We start from the raw sequence: 18,542 nt of genomic DNA on the forward strand, positions 1-18,542 counted from the left end.
TGAGTCAAAATTTTGTTTATAGTATATTTTTTAGCCTACACTAGTCAATCAGCACATACTGAGACATATTTACAGCCACGATGTTAAAATAGACATAAAATGTTGCGGTTTGATTTTTGTTGAAAGGACAACATGTCTCTTCTTAACATTTGGGTTGCCGACCCCTGGTTTAGTGGGTAAATCGTACCCCCCACGCTGTAGACTAGGGTTCGATGCACCCTATCCCTGATAGCAAGAGGATAGTGGACCACTGTCGGCCCACTGATGGCAAAGCTGGCGGTCCGATGGCATTTTGCTTAGTGTTCTCTGGGCGGTCCACCAGTGGTTAACCAGAGTCACAGACAAAATTCCACTCATCATCACTCATTTTCCACTCACAGTCCAATTTACTTTCTTTTCCTTCCTTCTTTACTTTAGTTATGCTTTCTAAATGAGTAGTTTAGTAAGTAATTTTCATCTAGAACAGTGTCAGCAACATTTTCCATAAAATAATTTTATAGTCATTATTTTTTTTACTTTCAGTTGTTTGTAATATTTGTTTAGGTTTATTTTCTAAAATAAAAGTCTGTGTGTATTTAAAATTTGTTTGGGGAGATAAAAAACTAGTTAGAGCTTGTATGCAGGACAGTAATCTGGGTGGTCCGAGGGTGGACCAGCAGTGGCGTACAGTTAGCGGGGTGATGACCTTATCAAGCCAGCGGACCGGTATATGCTTGCTATCTGGGATGCTACACCAATAAGAGTCCTTTTGCAAGACTCGTAACACTACTCTCGCCTACCTATGTAAAAAAGGTTCAAATTGTAAGCTGCTCTGGATAAGAGCGTCTGCCAAATGCAGAAAGATCTAAAAAAATAAGACAATGTAAAGTATCAGTGCCTAAATAGCCTTTCACTTAAAGCATGCTGGGAGCAGGGCTGGGTATTTCAATACCGATACCAAATTCAACTCTGGGACTGTTCTTAGCAGAATTGGCATTAGATGTCTACATTCACACACTTGTCTACAGTCTTTAGAGAGTATAAAAATATGTGCCATCTTGTTCTCTAGATATTAGCATGTAGGCTAATAACAGAAGCATTACAGCTTCAGAGCTAGCTAACATTATGTTATTTAAAGTACTTTTTAATTGATAACTTTAAAAATAGCGATTGGCACATCAATATAGCCTACTATTCCAGTTTACATTCTGATGAACTTGTTGGTCATGTGCTAGTGCTTGATGACTTCATCCTGACCTGAAAGAGTGAAACATTGCTAAATAACACTGCAAATACTGCAGTCAGAATTTCCAGTTGACATAACCTACAGTCCGAGCACATATGTAAATTACTTATCACTGTGTTATTGCAGCCCTTTTGTTGTTTGACCTATGACATGATGAAATAGATGCATTTTCTGTTTTCTTTTATTAGCCCTACATGAGTAGAGGATGAGTAACTGGGGCGATGACTTTGCTTCATTGAATTTGGTGTATAGCGCCACCTTCTGTTTGTCTGGGGTGACGTTTGTGCATGTGTGTTTTAACAATGGGTATCAGACATATCAGTCAGTCAGTCAAGCTGGCAGAATACTTAAAACAACATCTATTTTTTTGAGTACATATGGCGTGGTGGGGCAGCTTGCTGAATAGAACTCCTGAATACTGTGACCTCCACCTGACTGTGATTGGTCCACTGCACAAAGTGGGCTAAGGGGTAAGTATACTATGACAGTGTGCTTGGTGGGTCTTCTATTTCGTTTAGTTCATCATTTGAAGTATAAATCCGGGAACTCAGTAAGCAGCAGTGACTCTTGAAAGGTACAGATACAGACGGTAGTAGTAACAATGCTATTTGTTTTTGTGCTCATAAAGGCCCAACAGACAAAATAATCTGTATTTGTGGGGGCAGAATTTATTTACTTGCTTATGACGTACTTTAGTCAGCCAATCAGGAAAGACTGACCGCTTTCGTATTAAATATGACACCAAATTATTTGATACTCGGTTGTACTGAAATAATTTTGTGAGTACCATTACATAGTATTACATTTGCTGAGAGCAAGAACAGAACAAAACCACACTGTAAGTAAATCTTTCTCTTACATTTAGGTTTTTGGAAACATCTACCTCTCTATAACTCCCCTGTTCAAGCTTTATTTTTCAGATAAATGGATAGAGGACTGTCTGTTTTCATAAACGCTTCCTTCACCTCAGGATATGTCAAACTAAACTGATACAAATAGATTTATACAAAGTCAAATTTGACTTTTAATACCAAGGGGCCTTACTTCAGATAAAATGCAAGCTCTAAAAATAGGTTACAGTGTGACTGACTAGTGAGAAAATGTTCAGCATAAAAGTCTTGCTTTGGGCTTTTTAAAATGACTTTTTAAAATTCCTCATCCTCGCTGTGAAGAATATATAAAAAGTAAGCATTGTGTAAATATGCAGTGTGACAGAGCACTGTGCTGCTTAATCAAACACATTACATCCTGTAAAAACAGATGAATCTGCACATTCTCCACACAGATCTGGGCAACGGTATGAAAATGCCATTTACTTTAAAGCCCATGTATGGGGAAACACATTCTCAGACACTGTGTCTGCTGACATTAGTCTCACATTTACCTGAACTAGATCTCTGGCCAACAGCTCTGTCTCTCCAGCAGGAATTGCATCATCCAGGACTTCCCAACTCTCGCCAAGGCGAAACTCCATGATGTAATGATCAATTGGCGACGTGTGATTGGCTGGAGGGAGCCACGTTAGTAGGACTCCCTGTTGTGTCCGGTTGGCTGTGAGGCACCGTGGTGGGGTAAGCAGCACCAGTGGTTCAGGGGTACTTATAGGAAATACTGCAGGAACGAAAGAGAACATGAGTTCAAACGAATCATTCAGTATCCAACTGGCATCTCTAGCCAGCATCTAGGTGACTATGAATGGCAGTCCATCTACAACAGTGGTCCACATGATAATTTTAAAGCACATAGAACGCTGTCCTCGCCTGGCCAACAAAAGGGTGTTTTATCATTTATTGTTCTAATCTATTTGTCTTACCTAACACCGCATTTTCAATGTTTGTAGTGCTCCACCTTAAATATCTGCCAGACATTTGCAGACATAGTCACTCACATAGCATTTGTATTAGTCCACTTCAAATTAATGGCCTGTAGTTCAATGAAAACAGCACAGAGACAATATATATAATGTTTCAGCTAATCAGCTTCATTGTTTTTTGTAAATATACGCTCATTCTGAAATTGATGCTTGCAACATGTTCCAAAAAAAGTTGGGACAGGAGCAATTTAAGACTAGGAACATTGTGAAATTTTCAAAAAACATCTCTAACGGGATGCAACCACACCTTGATAAAGAAGGAGCATCCAGGAAAGGCCTAGCCCTTATAAGCAAGGATGGGTCGAGGCCCGTGATGGATATCACCACATTGGCTCGGGATTACTTTGACAAACCATTATCAATAAACACTGTTCGCCGCTACATTCACAAATGCAAGCTAAGACTGTACTGTGTACAGTGGAAGCCATATGTGAACAATGGCCACAAACGGCAACTTTGCTGGGCTTAAGCTTATCTGAAATAGGCTGAAGCACAGCAAAAACGTGTATTGTAGTTTGGCCAGTCAATCTTGTAGATTATCTACAGAAATAAGGAAATAACATGAGTATCATCCAGAGTGTTACCAGCATAAATTTCAAAATCCAGGGTTTGTCAAGGTATAGGGGTATATTAGTGCCCAGGGAATGGATAACTTGCCTGTAAAGGCACCATTAAGGCTGAAAGATGTATACATATTTTGGAGCAGCTTATGCTGCTGATGCTGACTACTTGTTTTTCAGAGAGATCCAGGCTTAATTCAACATGACAACACCAAATCACATTCTGCATGTGTTAAAACAGCATTGCTGTGCAGTCATAGAGTGCAGGTGCTAGACTGGCCTGCCTGCAGAAAAAATATGGCACATTATGAAACATAAAATACAAGAACAAAGGCCCTGTATGGTTGCACAGCGGAAGATTTGTACAAAGGAAAAATGGCAAAAAAAATCACTTTTAAAAACTAAATCAATTGGTGTCTCCAGTTCCCAAAAGATCATTAAGTGTTGTTAAAAGGAAAGGTGATGTAACACAGTGGTAAACATGCTCCTGTTTCAACTTTTTGGATGTGTTGAAGAAATCAAGTTTGGAACGAGTGTATACTTTCAAAAAAACAAAGTTCTTCAGGTATAATATTGTGTTTTGTACTTTTTTAATTTAATACACATCTAATTACTGCTTTCTGTTTTTACTAGCATGTAACATACTGTCCCAACTTTTTAGAAGTGACATCTGTATAAGCTTCCATCCTTTAGATGTTTATCTGATACAAAAAAAGGTTTTAATGCAGAATAAAATATTCATTGTGCCTGGCTTAATGATTGGTAAGGGCTACTATAACTAAGCAGACTAACTGAACAAAGTGACTGTTTTCCAGCTAACACTAAAGCTTTAGCCTTTCTGTTTCCTTGTCACATCAAATACAGTTACAAGTAACAGTTCACAAAAAAAATCTAATTTACACATTTTTCCCTTCATCCTAAACACAATCAGTCAAGACATATCTGATGTCCCAACAGCTGTTTCTTTACTTTTGCAGAAGAGTTATGAGGCTAATGCAATAGAAGTCTAGGTCACCCAAAAAGGTTCTTGGTTACATAAACATCCATTACTTTTCAGCTACATGAGCCTATAGACACAGTGAAACATCTTGACACCAAACATGTCCTTGCTGATTGAGTATGTTTGTGGTATGGAGAAAATTGTGTAAATGACATTTTTCTGTAAAACATTTTTTATTTGATGAATTAACTTAACAATAATGTAAATAATGAAAAGTAATCAATTTATTTTTGACTAGATTCCAGGACAAGCATACAGCCAGCATACAGCAAAACCCCTGGTCAAATTACAAATGTGCCTTCTAAATGAAAATAAGACATCCTGTACAAGGAAAGATGCACTAAGAAGTTTGCACAGACCACATTTTATTGTTTATTTCATAAGTGTATTCTAGGTTATGTGTACTTATTTTCCAATCAACAAAACATGAAACATGTCATTTTAACTTTTGCATGTGGCTGTAGGTCGCAGGCACCAAAATACTCATGTGCACAAACTTACCTAGAGTGTTCACAGTGACGACCTCGCTGAAGGGGCCTGTCCCCAGCTTGTTCTGGGCCAGGATGCTGAACTGGTAGGCCGTCTCGGGCGCCAGGCCCTGCACCAGCAGCCAGTGCTGCCCACTGGGCACAGGCATGGAGAGCCAATCATGCGGGCCCAGCTCCTCCCTCTTCACCCTGTGGAGGGAGCCACATGCACAGAAAACAGAGTTCAGCTCTGAACCCCAACACACACACAAACACACTCATACACACACACTCCCTCAGATAACGATCGCCATGTCACTCACAGTATTGATGAAAGCATTGCCTGCAGCTAGACACGTTCTCCAAAAAAGAGAAAGCCTATTTAGCTTGGGGTAAGTGCTTGGTGATATCCAATAGTGCAGAAGAATCTGCCAGCTTCCCAAAGGAACAAGAACATCATGCATCTGCCAGTGAGCTTTACAACAGCCGACACCTAAAAAAGCACGTTTTCATACTGTACTAGTAGCTACAGCTTGTGTCTTTTGTGGGTTGAGGCAATAATGATAATGTGAACCAGAAAAAGTGCATTAGCGTGAATTAGGATGAGTCATGGAATCACAAGAGCTAATCCTGACAGTGTGTAAACACAAACATAATTCCAGGTGACAGACGTGTGCAGAGGACGGTGATCGTGTGTATGATAGGGGCGGAGGCCTGAGAGGGACATAAATCAAAGTGTGCTTACTGTGCGCTTACTGTCAGCATGCTCTCTGCTCTGATATACTGCCCACAGCATGCGTGAACCTGAGCCTTATTTCACCACCGCAGTCAGTCTTCCTGCACAGTCAGGCGGGACACAGGGAGAGTGAGTGGTGCCCTATTCTGCTGACGCTAACCCGTGTGCTGTTTCTGTCGGTTTGTGAGCGCAAGTTTATAATGTTCATGTCAGGGCAGCCTAAGGGGGACGTTTCATGGGTGTATGGGGGAGGTGTGTTTCTATCAGAATCAGTTCCCACTGACAAAATTCAAAAGCTGAAATTATTATTTTTTTTTTTTTACATTTATTGTTCTTCCCAGTGGTAATTATTATTAATTAATAGTTATTTAAATATTTAATTTCCAGTCTAAACTGCAATTAAGTACAAGTACATTTCTTTTCCAGGAGATATTTCTGTAGAGGTTACATATAAGATTAACCACTTGCATAAGAAAGGAAAAGATAGAGAACATGGGAGTCCTAACAAACTATACAAGACCAGTTAGAGCACCAAAACTGGCACCATTAGATTAGACAGTACTTCAATCTTTAAGTGACAGGAGAAAATAAGATCTGAATTAGATCTGAAAAGAATCCACAGGAGTTTCTGTCCATCTTTCCACTGTGAGAACACAACTCAACACTGGATCTGAAAAGATTTGTAGCTGTAAATAAGCCATTACTGAGTAAAGGTTGTTGAGGCCTAATGTTCTCAGAACAATGGACTGATCACCCCAGAGTCCAGATACCAACATCACTACATGTGTCTGAGATTACCTGGACTATGAGAAGTAGAAAATGCAACCAGCTTCTAAGACTGATCATAAAAGGTGTTGAATTTCTTTGAAAAACTAGCCTCTGTGGAATATATATGCCTTCTGCTTCTTTCTTGGTGCTAAAGATGATTTACGTGTACCTTAAGGCCAGACTGGAAACTAAATAAATGATTGGTGGTGTCTGACTTTTTAACTTTACTCTTGATGTTATACAGCTTTCTCAGTTATTTTATCTTTTTTGTTGCTTTCCACTGTTGTCAAGGACAAGCACATTAGAATCATCATACATTTTTCTGCGATGAAAATGGTTTAATGTTATTAAAAACAGTGATTCAAACCTTATAACCATATATATTTTTTATTTCCCCGTAGTTATCCATTCATTACCTCTTATAAACACAGACTGTACTTCCCTAGTATCTTATATCTGTGTGGGTGTCTGCTTGTTGGGGGAGTTGGGGGACATTGAAGGGTTGAATCAATTCATCAGAAATGCAGGTGTACTGCCCTCGAAGTGGTTATGTAGGCTGCAGTAAGAAAACTGAACACAGTAGTTTGAAAGTGCTTAGTGCATTACTCATGATGTGCATGTGCTCACTACCATTGTTTTTCTGTACAAAGGCTCTACACCATTAAAAAAATACTGCTTAGTCATACATGAATATGGGCTGAATAGTGCTTTTTTCCTAATAGAAAGACAGTGGCCTCTAGACCCTTTGGCCCGCGTGTTACCCTGGCACAGTGGTCAACCATCACTACCTCTGCAATGCACAGGAAATGGCAGCCACATGCCAAGGATCTACGTCAATGGGCCTGATGTGGGCTGCTGTGGAGAGGGACAGAAGGCATTTTTAAAGGTTAGGCAGAACGGCCATTCATACAAAACCTTTAAAGTATGAGTCAGCCCCACTTCCACTGACATCTGGCCTACGCTCAGGAGAGACACCTGCTGTGCACAAATCAGACTGGAATGCGCTGGAGCCAGAGCGAGTCGAAAAGGTTGACAAAACTGTTATGGAACTCACTCATCCAGTCCATTCAGGATAGCTCTTCTCTATCATTACTCACATTTTTTGCTTATTTGTTACGCGCAAGTTTTCACTCTTTCTCTTGTCTTTGAATCTACTGTTTATGTGGGCGCTGTCTCATATACTATCTCCACTGCTGTTCAAGGAGTACCCCCAGCCTAAACTCTGTCTGTGATGTTTTATACGACTGATTATCACAGACAACAATTTCTCTGTGCTTAGAAAAGAGCAGAAAAAACATTGACTCAAAACACGCTCAGTAGACAAGTGCTGCCCATTGGCTTCTATTATAAATGAGTTTTAAATCAACAGTTTTTCTGTTCTTTTACTTAGTACAGGGAAATGACTGTCCATAGTTATCAACCACAAGCTACAGATGTGTCAGATAGAGATTAGTTAAAGGAAAAAGCCTTGAATATTCTTTTAAATACATAGCCATACACACTATTGACTTCAGTCTCGCATGGCCTCAAGTTTAATATGTTTCATGTACTGTGGAGGTAAAGCATCCTTGAGCATGTGGACCGAACTACATAAACAAAAAATATGATGAGAATGAAACCGGTGAACTTAGCAAAGAGGTGGTATGACAACCATTTAGAGTTACTGTCACAATGCTCTTGCAGCCAGTAATAGACAAGTACTCAAATCCAGCACTTGAGTAAAACTAGAAATAAAGTATCACTCAAATAAAAGTAAAAGTGCCCTGTTTGTATTTGTACTTGAATTAAAGTACAAAAGCACTTGCTTTTAAATGTACTTAAGGATCAAAAATATTGCAAGGTATTGTAACAATCATCTATTCTCCTCTTGTGTCTGCAGTTTAGGAAATTAGTAAAATTTTACTCCTCATCCAAACACCAGGTGTATCGGGTGTCGGATTTAAAAATACCCCACACCTAACATTATGGCACTTTCTTTAATTGCAAAAGCTTGTCAGAGTTGCCTAGTTATACTTGCTACAAATGGAGTGTATTTAAAGATGCAATGTGTAAGATTTAGTTGCATGTAGCAGTGAAGCTGCAGACTGAATAAACTAACTGAACACCCCTCCCTTTCCAAGCATGCAGTAGAACCTACAGTGGATGTCAGGTTTTCTGCCATCGCCTGTCCTGATTCCATTTTGCTTCTACATGTTTTTGCTTCTTTGACAACAAGAATTCACCCTCTCTTGCTTTTGTTCTTGTGCTAAATAATAAGTATGATCCTCCATTTGTCAAAATATGGGTTCTCAAACTTCTCACAATACAAAATGGTTGCCAGCCCTGGCAGCAACCACTGATTCTTCGTTCTATGTCTTCTAGTGCTGTAGCACCACCAAATTCAAGCTGCTGCTTCAACGTAAAAATGCACCTTTAAGAGAGGGATTTAGTGAAAGGTGCATTGTGATTGGTTGGATCTGTTTATGAAAGTGCATCATATTCTTTGGGACAATATGAAAAAGCTAGTTTTTACTTCACAGTACCTTGCAGAAAGAAGTAGAGTAAAAATAGGATACTTAGAAATGTAAGTAGAATCTCAAAAATTTAAGTATTTTAATACAGTACATGTACTTGAGTACAGTAATGAAATCTATGCTCTTCATTCTACTGTCCACCACTGCTTCCAGATCCCATAATGGACATAATTGCCACATAAACTGGGACATATTCAGGCAGAAAAAGGATGTGTATGAGTTTGGCTTTTGTATATGGGTGTACAGGTGTGTTTGAGTGCATGTTTGTGTGTGTGGGAGCTGCTGCATTAGCAGCAGGACTTGGAGATTAGTCTGCTGGTCTTAATCTGGTGGGCGGGCAGGGCATGCGGCGTGAATATTGATGCTGATGCTGTCCTCTATCAGTGCCTCTGCCTGCAGAGCACAACGTGAGCAGCTCGTTCAGTCACACATACACTAACACACACACACACACACACACACACACACACACACACACACACAGTCACATCCACCAATATACGGCCTTCTCTCCTCTGCTCTCCTCTCCTTCTTTCCACACACTACAATCTCAAGAGCTCAGCCTATTCACACAAGCACTTCAGGGCAGAACAAAGTTTATAGAATCTCAGCAGGAGAATGCTGTGAGTTTGTAAAATTCTGCACTGTTGCTTTCACCCATTAAACTGCTCATGTCACAGATAAACGAATTGTCCAAAGTTTCAAAGTTTCACTCCCCAGTTCAGACAGTCCACATGTGGAAACTAAAGGTGTTTTTCCACTGCCAAACAGAGACCTACTGAACTTACAGTTCCTGTTACAGTTCATTTTCATCCAACTTGAGGGGCCATCATAATGCGATTATTTTATTGTCTTTTTGGTCATTTTATGCCTCTCTGAAGCTTGTAATCTGGCTATTTAGCTATCTGGCTTGCTAGTTATAGTTAGCTTATCTTATTGGCTGATATGAAATGATGTACTGCACTTATAAGAGCACACACTCACACAAATATCTGCATTTACCAAGAAACAAAAAAGCTTGTATTTTAGTGTTCAGTGTGAAAATATGGGCAAAAACACTCTGAACCTATACTGATAGTGTTAGCTTCCTAACTAGCTTACCCTAGCAAACTCTTTACAAATTAATCATTCTAAAAATAGCACTCAACACCATCAACATACCGTCCAAACGCACATTCTTGTGCACTTATTGGTCATGTAATGGTGCTTGCTGTTTTTATCTTCACTTGAAACAGTAAATATGAAACAGTAAACAGCTAAATTACTGTTGGCATCAGCAAAAGACAGAAGACAACACCTAACAACAAGTATTATTAGGTCCTATTGGTACCAATCTTCAACAGGTTTCAAAAACCATAAAACTGTAACTTTCAGTACTGGAGTGATGGCCAATGGAATAAGCCCAGTTTTCCACTGCTAAAGATACTTCTTAAGTAAAAAAAATGACAGAAGCTGCAAAAAATGGCTTCTTTTGTGTCACAAAAACCAATGCATTTACAAATATCTGCCTATTTCATCTCCAGCACTTTAGCTCCATCCATTCACGCTGAAGTAATAAGAGTAATAAGAGTATTGAAGCCTATTTGGGCCTGTTGAATGAAGTACGTAGCAACCAGCTTTAACAGAGCTCACTGACATATTAACCTTAAAGGTACAGTCATAAATAAAAATGGTTTAATTCCAAGGGATGAAAGGATGTTATAAACTGATTTTGGAAAAAGTAAAATAGAAGAGAAATGTAGGATATTGGCCCTTTAAATCAGTCAGTAGTCATAGTAGTTACAGAATGATTCATAATAGTTACTTTATTTAGTTTAACACTAATAAAAAACATCAGTTCACATGCCAGTTTAGCACACAGTAATCTAAGACAGTAAATAAAGTAGAGCATAATGTGAAATAAAGAAAGACTATGGTCACAAACAGTTCACTGTTGTTTAAACTAAAGAGTGATATGTGGTATATTGTTCTTTTTATTCATGTTAAGCCTTGAGCTACTGGGCAAGAAGCCTTAAGACTAATATTTAAATAACAAGACTAGCCCTCCAAGTGGTTAAATATGATGAAGCGCTTCAGATAAAATATATGTAGAATATATGGTGTGTGTATATAAAAATACATGTATTCTCTCAGTTCAGAGTCAGAGAACAAGTTTTGCATTCCTCACTTCATTCACTCCAGCCTTTGTCATGGAATCCTTTTATTTAACAGTGTTATCTGCTTACACCCACAAAAACAAATATGCAAAGGCACTGCAAAGCATGTTTCCATTCTATAGGGAAGAGAGCACAAGGAGCTATAGAATGCTGATATTCCTGGTGAATATCACTGGGGACTGCGCCAGTGCAGTAGCAGAGCTGGGGGCAAGCACAGGCAGCAGACGAGAAAGAGAGAGACCGAGAGTAAGAAAGAAAGAGAGAGAGAAAGAGAGAAAGAGGGGTGGAGGTGCAGGGGGATAGAGGCAGATCAGTCACAAAACGTGCTGCTAGTTAGTTAAGCCGAGGCAAGAGCTTGGCAAGATGAATCCATTCATTCTCACAGCAAAAACACCCCCAAGCCCCCAATAATAATGTCTCCAAACACTCAGTGTACAGTCTAACCATAACCAGCATAACGGAGTGAAGTTACAACATTGCTTTCTTATCCAGATTTACTGTATGAAAGGGCATTCTTTGATGTTATACTTACATACTGGCAATTATGGCCTTTGTATACGATTCACCTACTGTAGCACAATGAACGTGCTTCACTGGATTGGGAGAGGGCATATGACAGAGTCTACACATTAATACGTCAGATTCATGCATCTTCAATCTCATTCCTAGCAAATCTGCTTTGTTAAAATAGTATAAGGAGATGACATATCTTTGTCTGGGTCATTTCGACAGGATCAGTCTTTCCCACTGGGCCAATCCATAACATAACCAGTGGAAGCAGCACAAACAGGACAATATGCTAGATGTGAATAGATGCAATGTATACATTTCATTGGAAACACATACCCTGTCACAGCCCTGTCATACTGCATCATTATCTGTACATATTTAAATCGGGCATATATACAGTAGCTGATTTTTGTAATGTACCTGTACATAAAATTCAACGCACATCCTTTTTATAATGCAATAATACATGTTATTCATCGTACATCGAGTCCACTTATCTGAAGAGTGACATTTATGTTGAAATTCAGAAAAATTTATTCAGGAAAATTCTCAGTTTCAAGAAAAGCTTAATGCAATCAGAGAAGTTACAGAGTGGTTACATTTAAACAAAGGCTTTATGGACTGGGTAAATCTCTTTGTCAATGTTATGTGAGTGGCTTACAGTAGACAGTCAATGCTGACTGCTTTTCTAGTACAAAATAAGGTTCCAGACAAAGATTTTCCATCTCAGTTAAAAGTTGAGCTGCCATACCTACTTTGTACTTGTTTGGTTCTGGTCTCTGTGAGTGACCTCACTGAGCAGATCACTCCATGGTTAACCACCCACCCTTTCCCCCAAACCCCCCCACACAGATGCAGCAGCCTTTCAGCATCAGCACAGCTCAGGGCCCATATGTATCAAACATCTCAGAGTGAAAGAGCTGATGTAGGATCAGTATTTGAAAAGCAAGGTAAAACTGAACCTACATAATAGGGGTGGGAGAACAAGACGTTGATACAACATAGGTTTCTATTTTACCTTAGTCTATCTATTTCTTTCTGGTAAGACCAGGGCTTCTGTCAGTGGTCACAGGAATGATTGGATAATATAGTGGATTACACCATACTGGACTGAGGTTTGGTTCTAAATCTAAGCAGAAGCTCTGCCGCTTGGGTAAGACTACTAACATCACATTCACCTACCAGTAATAGGTGAAGTGGATTATGCGAGTCTTATTACTTAATAAATGGTATCTGGAGAAAGCATCCACTAAATATGTAAGCGTAAGAGCACATACAGTACTGCGCAAGAATCACAGGCTGTCCTTGATGTATTCATTGTTTAGCATCAGGAACTAAAAAACATATATTTAAATGAAAATTACACTGAAACCTCAACAATTAAATATATTTTTTTCAGGATTTGGTGTGTCCAACTTTTCCCCTGATTATAGCTTCTATTCTTTTGGTTAGACCATTTTCAAAGAAATCTGCAGGGATACTGTACCACACCTCCAAAGTTCTGAGAAGTTCTGCTTGTGATTCAGGTAACATACTCTACAATGTTGAGGTCTGGACTCTGGCGTGGCTAGTCTATTGTTTTAAAAACATCAGCAGCTCCTTTGTTTGATTTGCAAATGTCTTTCTGATTTGTCCATTTCTTTTTCTCTGCAACGGCTTCTTGACAGCTACACATCCTTTCAGACTCAAAGTGTTGCGTTGTCTTCTCACAGTGGAGGGATGGACAGAAACACCTGTGGATTTTTTTCAGATCTGAAGAAAGAGTGGAGCTTTATTTTTTCCTCTCTCTCAGAGGTGAAAGTACTGTTTATCTCCAGGTATCTGGAGGTTTATCTGTTTTTATTTTATTGTTTATCTTATTTTCCTTTGACCATTTCCTTCCTTTTGCAAGTGGATTTTTTTATGTCTAATTTCCTTAGAAATGTCTCCTGAAAAAAAAAAACTAGTACTTAATGGTTGTCTTGACTATAAATTAAATAAACCAAGGTGACTTTTGCACAGCACAGTATATGTCATGTGGCAATACTTGGCATATCACATAAGAATCATACTGTGGCTAAAGTATCATGGCTTGTAGTGATTCCCACCCATACTAGATCAGCACTCTTCTCTAAAGAGGAAAGATACATACCACCTGAGGAAAAGAGTTAGGAAAGGAAGCAGAAAGCAAAGCATGCTGGGATGACTCACACATGGCCGTACCAGACTGAGAATGTCTGCTCAAAACCTCCGTCATAGCCAGGGTCCCACGAGACGTTGGCCGAGGTCGTCGAGACCGTAACGCGGACGTTGTTTGGGGCGTGAGGGCTTGTGCCTGTGGGGAGCGGACAGCATATGTCAAAACAAACTCCTAAAAACACACACTCATGCACTAATACTGATGGCGGCTTGTTTATTTTCTTCTCTACTTGTCCTACAGCACTGTCTGCAGACAGAGGTCTCTAAGTCACACTGATTAGCTCAGTTACTCACCCACAAACACATGTACAAACAATAAACAGAAAGAGAAATGGACATAGAGAACCAAGACACAAAGAGTGAATCAGTTATGCTGTATATCTTAACGAAAGCCAGCAGGCCTGTTAACAACCAGCTGGTTTAAAGTGTCTTACAAGTCACTTACAATGGACAACATGCCTTTAAAAGCAATTAAATGTGCTCTTTTGTACAGGAACTTGCACTAGAGGCATTCATATGAGAATACAATAAATAAAGAGGCAAAGACTGAGACAAGCTGGCCCACAGAACCAGTATTGAACACCTACAAATTGCTGCAGCAGCTGCCGCCCAGCTGCTAATTAGAGGGGCCACAAAGACTTTGCTTCAGACTGTCCCCTTATCTTTTGCATTCACGCTGTAGCCAGCAGCAGAAAACGCCACACACCAGCATCTATGCCACTGGACAACCGTTTGAAGGCTAAGCTGGCAGTCCAACCTATCTGCAGCTGCCCTTCTAATACAGGCCCTGTCTAAATCAAATGAAACAACTACAACTCTATACTGCTTCCTCTCAACCAACAAAACCTCTCACAAATCAAATTAGACTCTGTGCTTCCTTGCGTACGCTCCCAGCCAAAGTAGACACTTGCCCGTCTGTGCTATTCAAATAGCAGCAGCACTGCACTCCACTGGCCTGGCAAATTGCTCCTCACTGTGTCTACCAGGTGCTGCAGTTTACAAATTGAGCTTTTGAGAGGCATCAAATCACGCTGATAAAACGATACTGCCTCCAGAGCAAACAGAGATCCAGAGCCATCTCTGCTTTCAATTAAGCCAACATAAATGTCTGGACTCTACGTGTACTCTGATCATAACAGACCCCAGGGGGAGTAAAGGTGATATTAGCTCATGCTGGTACGTCACTGTTTTGCGTCACCAGCTGCATAGGTTCCTACCGATTACTAGGAGGTGCGTGCTGGCAGTGATGCTCGTGGCGACGTTGGTGGCGACACACTCCCACTCTCCGTGGTCCTCCTTGGTGAGAGATTTAAACTGTAAGCTGCCTCTGGGTAGGACGTTGTGCTTGCCCTTGCTGGGCTTCCCTACCTTTGCCAGAGAGAGAGAGAGAGAAAGAGAGAGGGAGAGAGACAGAGAGAGTGAGAAGGTGAGCAAGTGAGAGAGAGCGACATAGGGAGTGAGAGAGAGAGCAAGATAGAGAGGGGGATAACAAGGAGAGAGAGAGAGAGAGCATGAGGAGGAGAGAGGGAGGGAGGGGGAGAGAGAATGAGAGAGAGGGAGAGGGAGAGAGTGTAAGAGGGAGAGAGTGAGAGAGCAAGAGAAAGAAAAGAGAGAGCGTGAGGAGGAGAAAGAGAAATGGAGGGAGAGAGAGAGAAAGGGAAGGAGAGAGAGTGAAAGAGAAAGAGAGAAAGTGAGAGAGAAAAAGAGAAAAAAGTAAGAGAGAGAGAGAGAAAGAGAGACATAAATAGGAGAAGAGGGAGGTAGAAAACAGTTTGAGCATCAGAACGAATGAGTTAACACTAATGCTAACAGGGTCTGTGAAACTGTATCAGAGGTGAAACTTTACAGTAATTCAATTTGATTATGATTCTTTAGGAAATGATTCAATGCATCATAAAATGTGATCTGATTTGTTGAGTTTGAATATTTAGGTATGATCTAGAATTTTGAAGAAGATATACTGACTACGTAAGTGTGACTAGAGGACCTGTTTACACCGTAGTGGACCACAGACACTGAGAACAACACAGCAAGCACTGAGAGGGCTCCCACTGTGCTTTTCTGAAGGCTGCAAAAAATGCTAGGTGCACTTTTCTTGGGGATTCACACTAGTTTTTTAAATGCCTCTTCTGGCTGTGAGTCTCCGTGTTGCTAAGCAATAAGAGCGTTGTAACTGTTCATCAGCTATGCTAGCTGGCTGTCTTTTTGTACGTACTAACAGAAAGTTCAGTCACTTGCCCTTTAAGAAGGGACCTACTATTAACTAAGTAAAACAAGCTTAAAAAAACGTTTTGTCATGCTAATTTTGATCTGTGAATTCATACAGTTCAAGACACTGAATAGCAAAATGCTTATGATATAGGCTACCTTGAGCTCTCTTACCTGAAGGGAAGAGGATTTTTTTAGTTATGTAAGATTTAGTTACATAAGACTTAATTAACAGCTTCAGTTTGAAACTCTTTTAATATGGCCTTTTTACTTTAAATTCCGGTAGTGTTACTTAATCTCTGCTTTACAGACCGAAATGATTGTCACCTGTCAGTTGTGAATTTAAAATATGATGGTGTAAGGTCTGGACGTATGTTACACATCTCAGTGAATTGAAAAGTTCATTCTGCATTATTGTAATAAAATTGAGCTGATATGGTTTGTCTCTGTAACGAGAGGTATGTGACCAAGAAACTGTTTCCAGATTGGTCACTAGTTCTCTGTGCTTTTGCCAATACTCTTCAATATTGGCTGACGTTATCAGCCCACCAATATATATTGGTCAAATCCTAATTTTTACACACCACTATATTCGACCACCCGTGCTGCATAAGTAACACTGAAGTCACAACAGTATGTCGAGGTGACTTTATGACTGACATGAATTTCTGACTCATGTTACCTTTCTCCAGGTAATGTTGGGGAAGGGGTCTCCTTCTGCCTCACAGGGGATGACCAGCTCTCTTCCTGCTTCCTGCCTGTATTCTCCTCCAGGAACCACCATGAACTTAGGGGGATCCTACAAATATACACAGAGCACATCAGAGAGCAAAGACACTTTTAACATGTGTGCGTGTATGTACTGTGTGATCATAGATGTGTATGTGGGTACCTTTAGCACCAGGGGGGCGGGAGGGGACTGTCCCATGGTACCCAGGGCGTTGTAAGGCACGCAGGTGTAGGTGCCGAGAGAGTCCTCTGTCACCTCAGCCACTCGAATACTCCCATCCTCCATCTGGCTCCAGCCAGGGTACTGAAACACAGATGACAACATGTCCCACATCCCACAAAACAACTGAAAATATATATTTAACAGAAAAGTACACACAGGTTTCAACAACTGCATATAGCATCAGTTCAGTGTGTTCTTTGTCCTTTTTAAATAAGATTTGCTTTCAGTTTGTCAAAGAAATCTGCTTGGATATTTTTCAACACCTCCAAAGTTCAGTCTTAGAAGTTGGTTGCATTTTCTGCTTCTAATGATTCAAGGCAGAGAATACCCCCTTTGTAATATCCCCAAAGCCCTGCAGCATTAGCTGGCTGGCTGAGAGCAGGAGGGAGCCTAACCTTCTCTACCCGCAGAGGCAGGCCGTCTTTTCTCCACTTCACTGAAGTGACAGGTGGGTTGGCATCCACCGGGCAGCGGATGTACCCCGGCAGTCCGATGGCCACGTAAATGACGGGTGGCATGTTCACCACGCGGGCAGGGTCTGCAGGACATATATGGAGAGAGATGGCTGGTTTAGTGTAACTCTCTTGAAAATAAAGACTTGCATGTACAGATCCAGGAAAAGCCTTTAGTTGCCATTATGTGGAAATGTTTTGAACATTGCCCCATACTCTACTTTTATCATGTTTTTATTTATCTCCCTGTAGTTCACTTAAGACATGTGTGGGAGTTTATGTGCCATACACAATAATAATTACTTTTTACATGATCACTTTTAAATCTCTCTTTATCCCGTAGAATTAAACATGCTGTTTTGCTACTGAACCTTTTATGTATTATATCCGCAGTGGGAACAAAACCTTGTATCTTCATTTTTGTTGTTTTTTAGTTTTTAGCATAATTTGAAAATGCCTGTTACCTTATACATTGTGTGTACATTTCATGATGAATGTGTCACAAATGTCACGAGCGAAGCGGAAGAAACGAACTCTATCTCCCAGAATCCTCTGGGAGATCAAGACTTTGACGCTTCCTACAAACCCCAATACACACACGGACTCCATCTCTCAAAATACACAGGGAGATCAGCTGACTTCTGATCTCCCCACACTCTCCTATCAGCGTTCTCGATCGCCCGAATTCTGATGTATTACACCTGTGTGTTTTGATCATGTGACTTCCTCAGTTTAGCTTATAAGCCTGGGCTTTAGCGTTAGTTATTTGCGAGGTATTGTTTCATTTTTGCAAACTGCTGAACGTTCTATCTGTGATCCTGATTTTGTGCATGACCTGTATTACCTGTTCTTTTCGACTCTGTTTTTGGATTTGCCCTTAGGATTGATTGCCCTGGATATCTGTTCTATGTGTTTTGACCTTTTTGCCTGTTTTTTGACGACGA

The 18,542-nt window shown here is 40.2% G+C and overlaps 1 protein-coding gene across 1 annotated transcript in view; it reads right to left on the reverse strand.

Annotated features, from left to right (window-relative positions):
- Positions 1-18,542, reverse strand: part of igsf9bb (immunoglobulin superfamily, member 9Bb) — a 150,781-nt gene that overhangs the window by 24,075 nt on the left and 108,164 nt on the right. Inside the window, exons 8-14 of the mRNA XM_036588980.1 lie at positions 17,542-17,684; positions 17,087-17,227; positions 16,877-16,993; positions 15,204-15,354; positions 14,011-14,122; positions 5,160-5,335; positions 2,610-2,836 (exon numbers count right to left, since the gene is read on the reverse strand). Coding sequence (XP_036444873.1) covers positions 2,610-2,836; positions 5,160-5,335; positions 14,011-14,122; positions 15,204-15,354; positions 16,877-16,993; positions 17,087-17,227; positions 17,542-17,684 — 1,067 coding nt within the window. The remainder of the gene's footprint in view (positions 1-2,609; positions 2,837-5,159; positions 5,336-14,010; positions 14,123-15,203; positions 15,355-16,876; positions 16,994-17,086; positions 17,228-17,541; positions 17,685-18,542) is intronic.

This window comes from Colossoma macropomum, unplaced genomic scaffold (assembly GCF_904425465.1).
Source record: "Colossoma macropomum unplaced genomic scaffold, Colossoma_macropomum, whole genome shotgun sequence".
NCBI classification, from domain to species: Eukaryota; Metazoa; Chordata; class Actinopteri; order Characiformes; family Serrasalmidae; genus Colossoma; species Colossoma macropomum.